This window comes from Acanthochromis polyacanthus, chromosome 11, assembly GCF_021347895.1.
Source record: "Acanthochromis polyacanthus isolate Apoly-LR-REF ecotype Palm Island chromosome 11, KAUST_Apoly_ChrSc, whole genome shotgun sequence".
NCBI classification, from domain to species: Eukaryota; Metazoa; Chordata; class Actinopteri; family Pomacentridae; genus Acanthochromis; species Acanthochromis polyacanthus.
In genome coordinates, this window is record NC_067123.1 from 39012657 (window position 1) to 39030740 (window position 18084).

Consider the following 18084-nt stretch of genomic DNA (forward strand, 5'->3'; position numbering starts at 1 on the left):
TTTTTCTGTTGTTCTCCAGACTTCCTCTGTATCTCTGTAGGGTTCTGATGCTATTGTTCTCCGGTGTTCGTCTACAGGTCAAGCTGTGGTATGATAAAGTCGGTCATCAGCTGATTGTAACTGTTCTCGGAGCCAAAGAACTTCCTGTTCGGGAAGACGGAAGACCAAGGAACCCCTATGTCAAGATCTACTTCCTGCCAGACAGAAGGTAAAGAAGAACAAATCAGAACCAAGAGTTTTATAGACTAGAGGTTCACTCATCTGTGTTTTCTGATCCAGATGGTTGTAAACCAGTGGTGTGGTTCTGTCTATGTAAGCTTTGTAAAGTTGATTGTTCCTTTTCATCCCAACAGCGATAAGAGTAAACGCAGGACGAAGACGGTGAAGAAGTCGGTGGAACCTCGGTGGAACCAGACCTTCATGTACTCTCCGGTCCACCGACGGGAGTTCAGGGAGCGGATGTTGGAGCTGACGGTCTGGGACCAGGCTCGAGTCCGAGAGGAGGAGAGCCAGTTCCTGGGAGAGGTGAGAACACATGAAGAGCTCAGTGAACATAGAACCGTCCATGCTTTTAGGCCTCCACACATTGTGATTTTAACAATCTTCTAAGTTCATAGCTTGATGCACTGTATGACATGCATCTAATAATCTTTGGGCTGAACCTCAGCCTACGATCTGCGCGAGTTGACACGAATGTGCAAGAATTAAACATCATCAGCGTATGCCGTCCGTCCATGAAAAACAAACAACCGAAGCATAAACAGAGCTCCTACAATCACAGGGAAACTAGCCAAACATGAACAGATTTAATTTTTATGTATTTAATAACATAAACTAAGTGCTGTGGCCACTATTTACAGCGGGGTGGGTGTGCGTTTGCGAACCTCTAATCTTAGGAGCTGCAATTCTGCCTCTATATCCTTCCATGCTTCGTCCTTTTCTGTCCAGTTGTGGTACGAGCTGGAGGACACATCTAAAAGGCTGTCTTCTTTGTTTAAATCCCACATACTTGTTTTAAAGTGTTTTGTCACCACAAATCACCTATTTGGGTTTAGCTCCAGTGATTTTGATCAGTGCGTCATTCCATCCTGCATTTCAATTGGTTAGTTATTTGTCATAGGTCCAGCAGCATCACACTGTGAGATGATCACCCAGAATTTATGACAGTCAGAATTTTATGGCAGCTTGTCTTTGGTCACTATGACAACGGCCTTCGCCACCATTCTCTCACCATTGTTATCTTTCGTCTGAAAATCGCACAGTGTGCAGTAGCCTTTAGTTATCATAAACCACTTTTGTTCTCTCTCTGTTTTCTGGATGTTCTCTGTACCTTCTTCCTGTTTTTTTCCGGACGTCCTTCTCGTACGTTCTCTGCACATTCTTCCTCTACGTTCTTATATTCATGTTCTCTGTGTGTTCTCCTCGTGTCAGGTCCTGATAGAGCTGGAGTCGGCTCTGCTGGACGATCAGCCTCACTGGTACAAACTGCAGCTGCATGACGTGTCGTCGGTGCCGCTGCCCAACGCCTCCCCCTACCTGCAGCGGAGGGGAATGCAGGCCGAGCACGCTCCCAGCAGCAGGAGGCTGCAGAGTGAGAACCACACGCAGACACACTGACACACACATCAACATGTTTTACGTTCTATCATTTTTATGTTGCTGCATCGGTTTTTAAAGGCCTCTTGTGTGTGTGTTTGTTTGTGTGTTTGTCATTTGTTTATCTTCAGTTTGTCATGTTTTCTTTTTAATTCTTCTGTTTTTGTTCATTTTGTTTTACTTTTACTCTCCAACGATGCTTTGCCAGACAAAGGTTCTTACTATAACTCAGGTAATGACACTTGTGTGTGTGTGTGTGAGTGTGTGTGTGTGCCTTTCCCCATTTGATGCTAAGCTCATAGCTAACTGTGGTATTCAGAATTCACACCTTTATTAATTTATTAGCAGCTTTTGTTTTCTGGGAAATGTGGGATGTTTGAACTAAACTTCAGTAGCCAGTTGCAGAAAACCCATTAAGTTTTCTCCTTAAGTCTGACACTTTCTCTGTAGTAGAGGAACTTAAGGGTTGGACAGTATCCCTTAAACTCTTCCCTTAGTTAAGGGGAAAATATTACATTATTTCCTGCAGTGAAAGAGACTATCAAGCAGAAAAATAACTTGTTGTCAGCTTACAAAGTTATTTTATTTTAAAAACTGCAGTGTTCTACTTTTAGAGTATTCCAGAACCAGCTGACCAGACGAATTACCAAGAAAGTTCTTGGGTAATTGGTAAAATTTCCAGGTGTGCTTTAGGTTGTTCCAGGAGTCTCCAACAACAGGAGCAACAGTCTAAAAGAATCTGTTGGAGTTGAAGCTTGAAGGTGATGAGTGGAGTCAGAGTTGGAAGTTTGAGGGTGTTTTATAAGGAGTTCCAGTCATTAACTGCTGCAAAGTGAAATGAGTTACGGCCAAAAATAGAAGTACTGGGATGATGAGCTCGAAGTATTCACTAGACCTAGTACGAGGTGAAGAAGAGAGGACAGGTGGGGAGGTGTCAGAAATCTAAATTTTGTGTACTGTTGTGTACACTCCTTCTGAGAAGCTTGTCAAGGGTCCTGGATCAAGTGTCACAGGTTCCTGAGGGGATTCTACAAATCCCCGTGGAGGTTCTGCAGCTCCGTCATTGTACACCAGCAGTATTTAAGATGATAAGGTTGTATTAGCAGCACAGTGTCTTTGTGCAGGTTCTTCTGAGGATCTTTGAAAGCTTTCACCGAGGTTGATGAGTAAAGCTGAACGATATTCCCTTTAATGTTCACGTGTGAAATGGTTTGTGAAGAAGTTGCTGTTGGGTCTGAGTTTGTTGGATTTGTTGACCGTCCTGCAGAGGATTACAGTCGAGCTGCTTACAGGCTTAAACATCCTCCTTCTCTGTGTCTATGTCTCTCTACCTTTCTCTCCCTACAGGGTCTCAGAGGATCAGTGACAGTGAGTTTTCAGATTATGACTGTGAAGACGGCATCGGAGTGGTAGCAGGTGAACTAATATGATGGCTCATTTTCCAAACACTAGTACAGAGCTAAACTGCTCCATAAAGCTGAAGAAGTCCCACAGAAATACCATGTTACTGTAATATATTTAACAACCCAGTTTGGTAAAGACAGAACAATATATAACTGCAGGACTTTTTGTATCATAGTCAACGTTTTTACTGTTTTTAGGCCTAAAATCAACATGGCCGCCTGTAACTAAACACCACATGGCATTTTAGAGAAAGATTCTTCTGAATATTATATATACAACTGAGTAAAACTGAAATTGAAAGATATTTCTAACGATATTGTGGTAAACCTTTTGACTCTTGACTCATATGCTACTTTACAGAGAAAACGGCCAAAGGGGCGCAAAATGTTGACAAAATCATCTAAAATGCCCACAAAACGGACTGAAAATGACTAATAAAGAAATGAAATGAACACAAAGACACACAAAACAACCGCGAAGAGAACAAAAAAGCACAAAATGACAAAAAATTATCAAAATGACCACAGAAAAATACAAAATGAATCAGTGAAACAGATAATTATCATATAAAGACACAAAATGACAAGAGACACACAAACCAACTACAAAAAATTGGAAAGGCCCAGTATGTTACGACACCGGCTCAGGTGCCACTGATTAGTTGGGAGCAGCTCATTGGCTGTTGAGCCTTCTGACACAACCAACCAGAGTTGGCAGGTAGATGTAACAGTTCCCCGTCACAGAAACACTGGACGTCTAAAAGCTCCTTCAGGGTTGAACTCAGACTCTTTCTCTGTGTCCAGACTACAGACAGAACGGCCGGGACTTCCACAGCTCCACCCTCTCAGTGCCGGAGCAGGTGATCTCATCCAATCACTGCTCCCGGTCCGACATGGTCCGGATGAGGTCACGGTCGCCGAGCCAACCGCCTCCTCAAAGGTGAGCAGTCGTGTGAGATTCAGACTAAGATACACAAAGCCCCGTGTGATCAAGCAAGAAAATATGATGGAACTAGATCATTTTGAAAAAAATAAGAAGAGATTTGGTGAGATGAGAGAAATAAAATTAGACAGACAAGATGAGATGAAAATAAATACAGATATGATAAGATTTGGATAGATCAGAAAATATTAAATAATAGAAAACAAGGTGAGGGCAAATTAGATAAGGAAAGTTGACCTCGGTAAGGTAAATGTGGCTTAATTTATTGAATGTTTAAGTGATCTGTCTTTTAGGTGATGATCTGTCTCTGAGATGTTTTGCTAATTTATAATTTTCGTTTAGGGCAAGATAGCACCTTGATCTGATTTAATTTCTGCTTTCCAGTGTTCCAAACCTTCACATTGTGCTATAACAGTGTTGTATCAGAGAGAGGCAGCTCTGGGTTGGAGGGTTTAGGACTGACCCTGGATTTCAGATCAGTGTTTACCTGCTTCATTTACGCTGTCTTCATCTCATCCTGACCGCTGTGACCTCTGACCTTTATTACCGCTGTGACCTCTGACCTTTCTGATCTCTGCTGACCTCTGGTTGCCAGCGGTAACCCTCTGTACCCGCTGTATCGTGAAGACGCCGTGCGGCTGCTGCGAGGCTCCAAACTGAGCCGAGCGTACTCCGACGCCGCCCAGTACAGCAGCCTGGATAGGTAACCACGGCAACACATGGCAACACCCCTGACCTGGGTCACCTGGACACCAGCCAATCAGCACGCAATCTGAGTCTTGTTTAATGATGTGATTGGGATGGCACATCAATCAATAAATCGGTCAATAAATAATCAGTAAAGACCCCGTCAGATCACACACACCTGGCAGATAAACCCCGCCCCTCTGCTGCTATTGGACCTATCAAACAACACGCAGCAGAAACTGTGTGAACAGGTGTGAACCAGGACCCAGGGCTGGGCTGGATGTAGTACTGGTGTAGTACAGTTTGTAGTACTAGTTGTAGTACAGCTGCTGTACAGTTGAAGTACTGGTTGTAGTATAATCACAGTATCAGTTGTAGCATAGTTGTAATAAGATTATAGTAAAGCTGCTGTACAGTGTATAGTATTGTTTGTAGTACAGACTGTAGTATAGTTTGGAGTACTGCATGTAGAAGAGTTATAGTATGGTTGTAGTACTTGTTGGATATTTATAATACAGTTATGGTACTGTTTGTACTATAGTTATACTGCAGTTGTAGCATGGATTATAGTATAGTTTGTTGTACTGTTGTAGTGCAGTTTGTAGTACTGGTTGCACTGTAGTTATAGTGCAGTTGTAGTATTGATCTGACCGTCTCTCTCCGTGTATTCAGGAGACCACTGAGGAGAATGTCTGTTGCCAACTCTCTTGATTCCCATGACAGGTACTGCGACTGTAGGAAATAGAACTGCAGTAGTCGTAACAGTATTAGTAGTAATAGTACCAGTGACAGCAGTGACAATAATAGTATCTGCAGAGTAAAAGTATTCTCATCCTTGTGTATTCTTCTGTGTGTAAGATACTTTAACGGTCCAAACTCCACCTGGACAAACCACATGATGAACGGCCACTGTGAGGACTACAGGTGAGCCCCGAGACTTCTGGGTAGTGTAGTGTTAGAGGACAGGTTCTAGATCTGGCTCTGATGTTCTGGAGTTCTGACATCTCTTTGTTCTCCAGTCAGGACTTCATTCCCGACTTTCCTTACGAGCCAGAAGCCTATGATGAAGAGCTGCTGAGGTAAACGGACAGACGGACAGTTTGACTGACTTTCAGACAGACGGACGGACAGTTGTGGGTGTAGAAATCAGGTGTAGATGTAGATAGAGGTCAGCCATCCATCATCTCCCATCATCCTTTGCCGCGTCTGCTCTCCCACTGAGGCCTTCTGGGAAACGCAGTGCCAAATTCCACCAGGTTTTCTTCTTCTGTGGTGTTTGATCTCCAGCCTCTGGTGCCTTTTTGCTTCCTGATTCACAGCAGCCCCGTCGCCATGGTGATGTGACTAACTAACCCGCCCTCAGGTGCAGTTGGTTGTCGTGGTTACAGTTGTCGTGGTGATGTGCAGGTACAGCCGGGGGATGGACCGGAGGGACTACTACAGCCGCTCACGCTCGGCCGACCAGCGAGCGATGGCCGACCGGCCCGTCTACACGCGCTCACACTCCACCGACCGAACCGACTCCGCCTACCTGAGATCTGGACGCTCCGCCCCTCCCTCACCTGCCCCGACCAGGTGACCTGCAGCCGTCCAATCAGGAAGCAGCCGCGTCTCCAGCATGATGTCTGACCGCACCCCTTTTCTTTTACATCACAGTGACATCACCCAACTCTCTGCTGGATTAATTTTTGTGTTTTTTTTTTCCTTGCATGTGTTTTTTACGTGTTTTCTCACGTTGGTTTGTTTTACAGCATGTTCGTTGCATGAGCTCCTGAAGAGTTTTTTTTTTTTTTTTCCTTTTTGAAACCTGATTCTTGGATGTTCGGTTTCACGCCAGCTAATCTCTGATAGGCTGTTCACTGAACATCCAGAGAAAACGTGAATGTTTGTACAGATTGTGGTCTCACAGATGTTGGCAACAATTTCAACATACAGCTGCAAATTTGTTATTAAAAACTCCCAAAGTAAAAGATCACAGAACAATAGGGGCTCCACTCACTTCACCTATAGCGCAGACTTCAGTCTCGATGCTAGTGTAAAAAACAAACAGTTTTAGCTCATCTACAGTGTGTGTCCACTGAATACATCACTTTCATGCTTTTATTCTCAATGCAAGCAGCTGTGCAGCACGTTCTGTAATTTAGGGTCATTTTGCACCGCTCGCTGCCTCTACAAACTCCTGAAAGACTTACCAGTTCTCAGAAACACATTTCAGATAACTATTTTATCATGAAAAGTTTTCCGATGTTAAATCCAGGAGCGGACAGTGAAGGGTTTGTCTAATCAGGTGGAATCAGAGAGTGGAGCGTGCATGTTTTCATTCTTCACTAACGATGCAAAAGTCCAAAATTGACTCCGTGGATCTGAAGCGTTGTGGTTCTCACCTGGCATCAGTAATGTGCAGGTGTGACACCGCAGGTTCTGATTGGCTTACGATATGCAGCTGTTGCTGATGTGACAAAAGAAGCCAAAACATCTGGAATGACTGTAGGTGAACATTCCCAAACCAGACTCAGTATCTGGATTGTTCGTGCCTTCTTTCCTCCCCTGACTTGATCAAATCAATCCCTGTAACCATGGAGACAGTGGATTGATTGATTGATTGATTGATTGATTGATTGATTGATTGATTGAAGTCTAGTCAAAGCCCAAATCTACACAAACAAAACGTCTACTTCGAATGACTTTGACCTCCTCAGCTTTGACCACAGACCTTGGACTTTAGTCTCTTCCTGTCAGGTTGGTAGTTTGATTCTTGTTGGGGTTTTTTTTCCAACAGGGCGAATGCTCGAGGTGGTTCCAGTCTCACGAGTCCGACAGGAACGCCGATCTGCAGCCGCCGAGGTCGCCAGCTGCCCGCCGTCCCGCCGAAAGGAGCTCCAGATAGAAGTGAGTACATCACAGACGTTGGATACCTGTCAGGTCAGGTGACGCCTCTGACCGACCAATCAGCTGCTGGCAGCTTCATGTCGTATCTGTACTTTTGTAACCTGCAGATCTTTACATTAAACAGAATTTCAAGTGATTCGGTTTAAAGATCTTTGACATAATCATCCGACAGCTTCTTGTCTGAAGTAACTAAGAGACAAAGAGTTCATTCCTCTACAGTTAGTTCCCGTTAAAGTAGAGTCATCTGACATCTTTCCTTGGCTGGTGTTTGTGCTCCAACTGCTGTGTTTTGCAAAGCTTGTAGTGTGTTTTCAGATTTCCATGAGTGTGATGTAAAGTTGATGATGTGGCAGCCTGTGTGCTGGTTCTGATGTCACTTAATTGAGGGATTTTTCTTTAACGATTAAAGCAACGTTGGGTGACTTGAATTCTAACGGTCGTATTGTTTGAAAGATGAGGATTAAATGTGAGTGTGGAAAGTTTTGGGGTTTTACCTAATCTCAATGAAGATGGCAAATGAATATTTTATGAATTTTTCTAGAGGTTACTGTGTATCTATATATTAGATCAGTCGATCAAAGGAAATGTTGGTTGACGGAAATCATACTAACTCTTCAACCATACAAAAATTTTCTCAGAGCTGACTGGTGTTGCCCATATTCACTTTATTTATTTATTTATTTATTTTGTCTGTAAATCCGCTCAAAAATGACACCAACCAACCATGGCGTCATTACTTAAGCTTCATGCAATTTTTTTTTTTTTTCATTTTATTCACTTTATTTCTGAAAGTCTTTTGAGGAACATCATGCACAGGTTGGCCTCAGAGGATTTATCATGTTGGTTGTTAGGCTGTGAAATTTGTACTTATGTTTGAACAAAATGCAGTTACACCTGCTTTGTTCTCTGTGTGGCAATTTTCACACATTTTCGAATATTTTTAGGCCGCCAAATTTGAGATATTTTTTCCGGGCAAAAAAAATAAAAACGAAAAAACCCATGGGTTTCAATAGGGTCTCTGCACCATTAGGTGCTCGAACTCTAAATGAAGGAATAAGAAATTACAGTTTAAATAAAAGTTGAAAATGTACGTTGCATAAAAGCCAGGCTTTTACAGATACCTACACTATCTGCCCCTCTCATTGTCTTTCACATGTTTACACTGGATACAAGGTCTGAAAGTCTTTGAAGATAGTTCCAAAAGTCTTGTTTCGTTTTAGGGAGCTTGAGTTTACTGTTACACAAAACTGAAATGAGCAAATATTCCTTTTTGAACTGACATGTACTGTAGGGGTCAACAACGGCTCCTTAGGGCCCTCCATGTTTGAGCATCATGGAGTAGACTTTGTCTCCATCCAGGCCTCTGAGGGTCGCAGCAGTCTAACACTGAGTTGTGTCTTTCAGATGGAGGAGAACCCTCTGACTTTGTGGACTCAGGTATTGATTTAACAGCTGTTTACCTGCTTAGTATTAGAACAGTTCTTCCTCTTTCTAGTGCTTGAAGAGAACCTTGTAGTGTCTGTGGCCATAGTCCTGCACTGATTCAATAAGAGCCATGGAAGGAAACACTGCTCATGCTTCATGTTGGGGGTAATTCTTGGATGTGGAGTTTTTCTTCTAAAGAACTAAAAAAACTCCTTCAGCCCTGTATCTGTGTTTTCACTGCAGTCTGAAGCCCCAAGGAGATTAGACTAATGGAGTCATAGGAAAACTTAAGTACATCAAATGGAAGTTGTTGAGTTTTGTGACATCCAAGCATTTGATTGCTACAGATATAAGTACAAGAAAAACTGTCTTTTTCTATCATGGATTCAATGAAGACATTAACAGATATAATATTCTGTTATGGCATCAGAAACTAGTCACTGTTCAGATAAAATTCTTTGTTGCAAGAAATTTTCATGACAAACCTGCACCAGATTTAAAATTTAACACAGCAAGATTTACATCTGAGGTTGAACAACACTTCTCCATTTCTTCATTTCTGATCATTCCTTGTTGGATCTTCGTCAGTGAAGGATCATTGTCCTGTTTAAAGATCCACTTCTGGTTCAGATGGACTCAGATCATCTTCAGGTTTTTATGCTCAATAGCACTAAATGACAGTCGAAATTTTAAGGTTCACATTCTTCCTGAGGGTCACAGATTCCACAAAGATATCTTCCTTTGCATAAATACTGATAAAGATCTCTGTTTGGTGAATGGTCCATCTATCAGCTCATAAAGGCTTCAGATCTGCTGAGAACTCCACAAAAATCTGGTGAGGTTTGAGTCCTATGCTGAAAAAGATGTGTCATGAGCTCACCTGGAAACTAACTTCTGTGGCACAAGCTGGCTGTTCTGTTGATGTGAAGCAATAGAAAGATAACATTTTGTCTGGAGGTTGTGCTGAATGTTGAACACCAACATCCCGATCTTGAACAATCCACCTGCTTTAATGTCCTCAGCATTTCCTAGAATTCCTGATGGGTGAAACTGAAAAAAATGACTAGTTAGCATTTGAAACAGGTCACGTGATCATTCATCATCTCATCTTGTTTTCATGCATCTCTCATCGTCTCATCGTTTCCCTGCTGTCCATCAGTTTTGGCTCCGCCCATCACTGGCGCTCTAATGGCAACCGTAACTCCTCCTACCCCTCATCATCATGCCCCTCCACCTGTTAATCACCAGCCGCCTCCTCTTATACGAGTCCAAGCCCCGCCTCATGCACCTGTCCAACCCCATCCACCTCCTGCACCTGCACCTGTACGAGCACCTGCACCTCTACGTGCACCAGCACCCACACCCGCACCTGCACCTGCACCTGCACCTGCACCTGCACCCGCACCTGCACCCCCACCTGTGCCTGCACCCGCACCTGCACCTGCACCTGCACCAATACCTACACCAACGCCTGCCTCAGCACCAACACCTGCACCTTCACCTGCTCAAGCCCCGCCCTCTGCACCCGCTCCTGTCGCCACGCAGCCACCCCCTGAACCCACCCAGCCCTCTACACCTGCCCCAACACCTGCCCCAACACCTGCCCCAACACCTACCCCCACCCCCTCACCGGCGCCGCCCCCACAGACTCCAGGTGTGTACATCACAGGTTACACATGTTCAGTCCGTGTAGAATCAGTAGAACTCATATCATCATCATCATCACTGTTCATTCATCCATGTGCTCATCATGCTGACATTCATTACGTCACACCTGTCTATGTCAGAGCCGGACAGACGCTCGGCGACGCCCGGAGGTACTAGAAAAGGCAAGTCTGATCTCAGATGGATGTGTTGATGCGTTCAGGTGATCCTCACAGCTTGTAAACCTGCTCAGGTGTTGCTGTCCAGGTGTGTCTGGATGATGAACGCTGGGGTTTATTCTGCTGGTTTGATGTAAGATGGATCACCTGAACAGAGTCTCGAGTGCTGCCTGTAGTCTGACCAATCACCTCTCTCTGTCTGCATGATGCAGAGGTCACATGGGAGGACCAACAGAAGAAAACAGCCAATGGTATGGTATCACCTGTTAGCCACACCCACCTGTATGCAGGTGGTCTTTAGGTCATGTGACAAGTTGGTGGTGAGACGATGATCAGGGGAAGTAGAGTCAGTTTGGTTTTTAGTCTTTATTAGTTCTCCATCTTTGTATCCATCCATCATCCATTACTCCACCCATTATTCATCCATCCATGTATTGAGCATAGGGTTGGCTATTGTTCCACGGTAATTAGCAGTATTAGTAGTATAGTAAATATTGACTATGTTTGTTAGGACTTCTGTTAGTCGTGGCTTCATTAGTTTAAAGAATTTATTCCTAATATCTTGTTTGTCAAAGTTCAGATTTTTTAAAACAAGAAAATCTAAATTCTCATTGTGCAACAAGTTCAACAGCAGAGGAGTTTCTTGTACGAAAAATCAAAAACTAGAAACAGTGCAACAGAAGTGAATGTAATCCCCACAAGATAGAAAACCTGTGCTCACTGAACCTAAACCGAGTCCACCTGTAATTTCCACTCACCCTATCTGCATGAACATGTTTATTAAATGAGCTGTGAACACCAGAACCTTCTCAGTTTTGGGCTGTGTCTATCTACATGTCTGCATCATGGAAAAGAATTTCCAGAGGAACTGAAAAATCTGATGATGAGGCTTCACAAAAATGGAAAAGGATACAGGAAGATTGGTGAGCAACTAGAAACCAGTGGAAACACAGTCACAGCGGTAATCAAGAGGTATAAAAAGAGCCATAGTGCCACTAATCAGAGCTGCAGTGGTGCACTTTTTTAAGGAAATCACTTCAAACACAATAAAACCATAGAGTAGCTAGAAAATACCCGTAGTATAAAATTTTAGTCATACAGCAACGACAGTAAAATAAAGTATATGGCTTTTCTCAATAGTATCAAAGCATATAAAAATTTTCAGATCTTTTAAAAATAATAAACTCTGGATTTATTTGGTTGGAACGGCCCTGATCCAATTGTAGTGTTTAGTACAGTATTATTGTATTGTCCGATGATTAATGTGCCATGCTGCCTACCGCTTGTAGCATCTTCAGGATGTTTTTTTCCACCTTCTATAAAGACTTTTCTAGTGTTCTAAAACATTCTCAACAGCTGAAACACATTATTATTTATGACACTTATCAAAACAGGACGGCTGGACTGCTGATGTGCAGTAAAATATAACTGTGTATCATCTGCATATTGAATGACTTGTGAACTACTTATGTGATAAAGCTGAAGCATTTGAGCAGAGAACAGAAGTGGGCCCAGAATCAAACCCTGAGGTACACCATGAGGCTGATAAATGCTGACTGTTGTCTTAGTATGAACAAATTACATAAATTAAAGTCACAAGATGCATTACCTTCTTTTATCAACACAACTATAACAAGTTTCTGCTGATTACTATGTAAGAAAAAGAACATCTTAAGGAGAAAATTAAAAAAATTGTGGCTAATTTGACTTTATTCTTTATATGTAATGACCAAGTCTGAAATCTGTACATTGAACAAACATTTAGTGAAGTACGTGTACTGCCCAACCCTAAACCCTCGGGTGTTTTCATCCCTCCATCCACCTGTTTTGTGTGATTTGAAGAATTTGTCAGTCGTTTCTTGTCGGGTTGATTTTCTTCTTTCATCCATGGTTTCCATTTGAAGGGACGGTGGTACCGGCAAGCACAGAAGGTAGAGGCTCTGTTTCTGTCTGTTCCATGTTTTCTTTCTCAGTTTCTGTGAGTTTTGAACTTTGGTTTCAGTATTTGTTTTGGTTCTCTACTGATGTCACGTTGAAGCTCTGTTCAAAATGTTAAAATCTGATGTTTTGCAGTGACGTCACGTCACATGGTGTTACTTCTGTTGAGCTGTTTGATCACCGATGACTCTGGGATGTCAGTAAAATGATGTCGTCCATGACTTCAGTGCTGCTGTTTGTATCATAATGACATCATCTGTGTTTTTACTTTCATCTAACCAAGAAGTGTCCTGACTGATACCATGGGAGGGGTCAATATATTATTGCAGGACTTTTTGTACCATAGCTGACAGGTGTCATAGATGACATTTTGGCTGTTTTCAGGCCTAAATTCAAAATGGCCGCCTATAACCAAATGCCACATGGCACTTTTACAGAAAGATTCTTCTAAATATTATATATACAGTTGAATAAAACTGAAATTGAAAATTATTCCTAAAGATATTGTAGTAAACCTGTTGACTAATTTATATTAAATAAGTCAGAAAGCCTTGGAGTCTGGCCAGTCTTTTCTTCAGGAGGAAATGACATCATGTGGAGCAGGTCATGTGATCTGGAATTAACACACTTCCTCGACAGGTGGTTTTGTAATGGGTAACTTAGTTGAAAGTCCATCCATCCATTCTCTATACATCGCTTTATCCTCCCTAGGGTCGCGGGGGGTGCTGGAGCCTATCTCCGCTGACTCGGGCGAAGGCAGGGGACACCCTGGACAGGTCACCAGTCTGTCACTGGGCTACATATACAGACAATCAATCACACTCACATTCACACCTACGGACAATTTAGAGTAACCAATTAACCTCAGCATATTTTTGGACTGTGGGAGGAAGCCGGAGTACCCGGAGAAAACCCACGCATGCACAGGGAGAACATGCAAACTCCATGCAGAAAGATCCCAGACCCAGGCCGGGATTTGAACCAGGGATCTTCTTGCTGCAAGGCAAAAGTGCTAACCACTACTGCACTGTGCAACCCACTTAATTGAAAGTGATTTAATTAATTATTTTATATATAAAATTTGATATGTTGCCAAAAAAGAAATATCTGTCCTGATATTCTCAGGGCTGCACAGTGATGTAGTGGTTAGAACTTTCGCCTTACAGCAAGAGCAAGAAGATCCCCGGTTCAAATCCCGGCCTGGGACTTAGATCTTTCTGCATGGAGTTTGCATGTTTTCCCTGTGCATGCATGGGTTTTCTCCCACAGTCCAAAAATATGCTGAGGTTAATTGGTTATTCTAAATTGCCCGTTGGTGTGAATGTGATTGTTTGTCTGTATATGTAGCCCTGTGACAGACTGGTGACCTGTCCAGGGTGTCCTCTGCCTTCGCCCAAGTCAGCTGGGATAGACTCCAGCACCCCCCGCGGACCCTGAGGTCTTCTGGTGCTGGCTTTTTAACGATACCACAAGTTAGAACTAGAACACACGGGGAGGCGGTATTCCGTTATTATGGCCCCCGATTGTGGAACACCCTCCCAGAGAACCTCAGGACCGCAGAGAATGTTGATGTTTTTAAAAAGAGGCTCAAGACCCATCTTTTTAATCAGGCTTTTAACTGACTCATTTCAATATAATTTCTTAAGCTGACCTCTATTCTTACATTTTTTATACTATTTTATATATAAATTTTTATTTTTATGCATTTTATTCTTTTATCCTCAGTTTTAGCACCTTTAATTAATTAATTAATTTATTTTTATTTTTCATTTATTTATATATTTATTTATTTTTTATTTTGTTTTACTGTGTTAGTCCCTCGATTCTCCAGTGTTTCCTCCTGGGGGCCTACCACACCTGGAGTTGATTCTGGTCTACTGATGGGGGTGCTGGCCCGTGGATGGCCCTGGCCCGGGTGGCTGGAGAGCTTCACACCTTCGTGTGGAGCCTCTTGTCTGCCTGGGCTGGGGTGGTCCTTGTGTCGGCACCCCTGCAGTCATGGTCCTTGACTCCTCTCGGTGTGTGTGGCCCCCAAAGGCGGTTTCTTCCTCACCTCGGATTTCGGTGCCTAGCCATGTCTCCTCTATATTTCCTTATCGACAGCTGGTGTATGTGGGTGTGTGTATGTTGGTATGTTTGTGTGTGTGGGTCTGTATGTCTGTTCGTATGCCTACGTATGTGTGTGAATGTATATGTGATTGTGTATCTGTGTGTATATTTGTGGGGGGTGGGAGGTTTCAGGTTTTTTATAGTGTTTTATATTGTGTTATTTTTGTTTTTATCCTCTGTGAGGCACTTTGTGTTGCTATACTGTATGAAAAGTGCCATATAAATAAAGTTGATTTGATTTGATTTGATTAGTGAGGATAAAGCGGTGTATAGAGAATGGATGGATGGATGGATGATTGTCTCAGCTTAATGAAAAGAACACAATCCAAACTATTTCTAAATCAGCTCATTTTATTGTTGTTCAGCTCATTAGAAGATGGTTGTTATTAAATTGGGACGGTTATTTAGTTGACATTTTAGTGATATCCAGTCAATTTTAATTAATAAGTAATTGTTTCCATCATAAATAATTATGGAATTTGTAAAGACGTGATCGTAATGTACATAAATACATTAGTTTTTAAACTTTTAATAGAGATGTATGCAAAATATATCCCATGGACTTCAAAAGTCCTTCTATTATAGATTGACCCAGAGCATTTTCTTAAAGACTTTATCACAGTGACATTACTGTGCAGAGTGCCAAAGATAAGATAAAATAAACTTCATTAATCCCAGTTTGTCTGTCAGAAGTGGGATATGAATCCACGCGTCCAGGAAAAACTGCAAACCCAAACTATGACATCGTAGACTCTAACCAAACTGTCCACTGCCGATAATATGAGATTGTCGTGTTTTGTATTGAACTGACACTCCTCTTGTTTGTCCACAGGTGTGATGAAGGACCCCTCTAAGGTGAGCAGACACCTCAAAATTACATCATTGTACATGTCTGTGATGTCACACAGTTCACCTGACCACTTGTCCTCTGTGTCCAGATGAGGGACAGCCTATCCTTCAAATCATCAGACAGTGATGTCAGCGATGTGTCCGCCATGTCCAACGCCTCCGACACCCGGTCTGTCCCCAAAATCAGGTGAGGACGGATGATCACAGTCACAGGGACCAGTCACATGATGCATCAATCATCCTTCTGCATGTTTTATTTCCTGCTGTTGGTTTTAACATATGTGTTAGCATGTTGTGATGTACATACATGTTGACAGCATGCTGTTTGTGCTAACTGCATGTTTCTGTTAACTTCCTCTCCGTCATTCTGCACGTCTCTGTTTGCATGCTGCCATTTGCTGTTTGGCTGAAACAGTGCAACAGAATCTGTGGAGGGCCAATCAGCAGAGGCGGGGGCGGGGTCACAGAGGACACAGGAAGTGGTGGGGGAAGCAGAGGGCGGAGCAACGCTGCAGAAGAGCGAATCAGTGGATGAACCAGAGGAGGAGAAACCTGAGCCTCCAAAGTAAGAGTATGACCGATGACCTGTAATCGGAGTCTAGCAACAGCAATGATGGCGGCCACTTCCTGTTTGTTTGTGTGATGTCGTGATGTGTATATGCCCCTACTTCTCAGGTGACACACAGGTGTTTATGCTCCACCCCCTCAGGTGAATGACAGGTGTTATTATTCTTTTCTTCTCTTGCAGGCCAGCACCGGCAGCTGGTGCTCCTCTCACCAAGTCGTCTTCTGTCGGTGGTGAGATTTGCTCGTTGGGTCGAAACGACGATGACGACGACGACAAGAAGCGTCGCTCGAGCTTCGGAGCCAGGATGATGGGAATGGTGGGACTGGGAAAGAAGAGCCAGAGCGCCTCACAGCTCAACCCAGAAGGTCAGCTTCAGTAAAACTGTGATTTGCCCCTTTAATGTTGTTGTATATAAATCTTGTATATAAAACGACATACAAAGTCGTTCAAACCAGCTCCATCTACTACCACAGTAACATGCTGATGATAGCAACTTTAGCTACATTTTGTGTATTTTAATTTATGTAGGATATTTAATGCTGAACTTTATTGTCTTGAACTCATTTTAACCCTCTGAACTGAGAGTGTTTCACCGTGCTGAATGTATCTTAAGACTTGTTCCTCTGTGTTCTGTTTTTGAGACGTGGTGTGTTTATTTTATTAATCCAGAAAGTTTGATTTCCATGTCAGTCTTTCTCATCATCTCCTCTCTGCTCTGTGAAAACACAACCGGTAGTTCATATGAAAACTCTCAGAATTTTTAGGTTTTTTTATTTTTACAATTTCTCTTGTTAATGTTTGTTTTTAGAAAATGAAGATATTTTGATTAAATATGATGTGAGTGAACAGCATGGTGCACACGATGCATTCACGGACCACTACAAAGTCAAAGTGCAAAGATTCCTTCTATTTTTACAGTTTCCGGCTGGTAAATGTTTCCGGAAAAGATAACAAGCCTTTTAAACCCAAGTAAGCAGCAAGTAATCTGATATATGTTGTCTAAAATATGAGGATAATTACTGTCTGCTCAGAAGCTGATTATCTTCAGGTAATAAGAATCAAATTCCATTCAGTAACCTCTTGTGTCTGTCTAGAGACTAAAGTCATTTATAATTCTTAGAATTGGAAAAGAACCAACAGCCAACAGTTATAAAAAGAAAGCTGATGTAACGTGATCAATGTCAGCGTTACCGCCACTCAGAGGGATCAGGGATTAATGCTGACAGTCGGGCTGCAGCTAACGGCTATTTTCACTGTTGATTGTTATGTGTGGTATTTTGTGGATTCACTAATCAGTTGTCCAGTTTGTGAAATGTCAGAAAATCGGGCGAAATATTGATGAGTGTTTCCCAAAGTCCAAGAACCCAAAGATATTCAGTTTACTGTCGCAGAGGAGTAAAGAAAACAGGAAATGTTCATTTTTAAGATCAGCAGAGGAATTTAGACGGACTTCATGTTATGTTCATGTCCCCAAATGGTTCAGCCTCTCCTCAGCTCTGAGTTCATCCATCCATCCTCTATACACCGCTTTATCCTCATTAGGGTCGCGGGAGCCTATCCCAGCTGGCTCGGGTGAAGGCAGGGGACACCCTGAACAGGTCACCAGTCTGTCACAGGGCTACATATACAGACAATCACCTTCACACCTTCAGACAATTTAGAGTAACCAATTAACCTCAGCATATTTTTGGACTGTGGGAGGAAGCCGGAGTACCCGGAGAAAACCCACGCATGTACAGGGAGAGCATGCAAACTCCATGCAGAAAGATCCCAGGGCCACCGTGGGATTTGAACCAGGGATCTTTTTGCTGTAAGGCGAAATTGCTAACCACTACACCATGTGCAGCCCAGCTC

The 18084-nt window shown here is 42.7% G+C and overlaps 1 protein-coding gene across 1 annotated transcript in view; it reads left to right on the plus strand.

Annotated features, from left to right (window-relative positions):
* Positions 1–18084, plus strand: part of LOC110961365 (regulating synaptic membrane exocytosis protein 2-like) — a 41379-nt gene that overhangs the window by 18434 nt on the left and 4861 nt on the right. The window contains 12 exon segments of the mRNA XM_051955824.1: positions 78–208; positions 354–525; positions 1432–1591; positions 2944–3012; positions 3804–3939; positions 6037–6204; positions 7409–7518; positions 8923–8955; positions 15646–15668; positions 15752–15849; positions 16078–16227; positions 16411–16595. Of these exon segments, the coding sequence (XP_051811784.1) occupies positions 78–208; positions 354–525; positions 1432–1591; positions 2944–3012; positions 3804–3939; positions 6037–6204; positions 7409–7518; positions 8923–8955; positions 15646–15668; positions 15752–15849; positions 16078–16227; positions 16411–16595 (1435 nt within the window).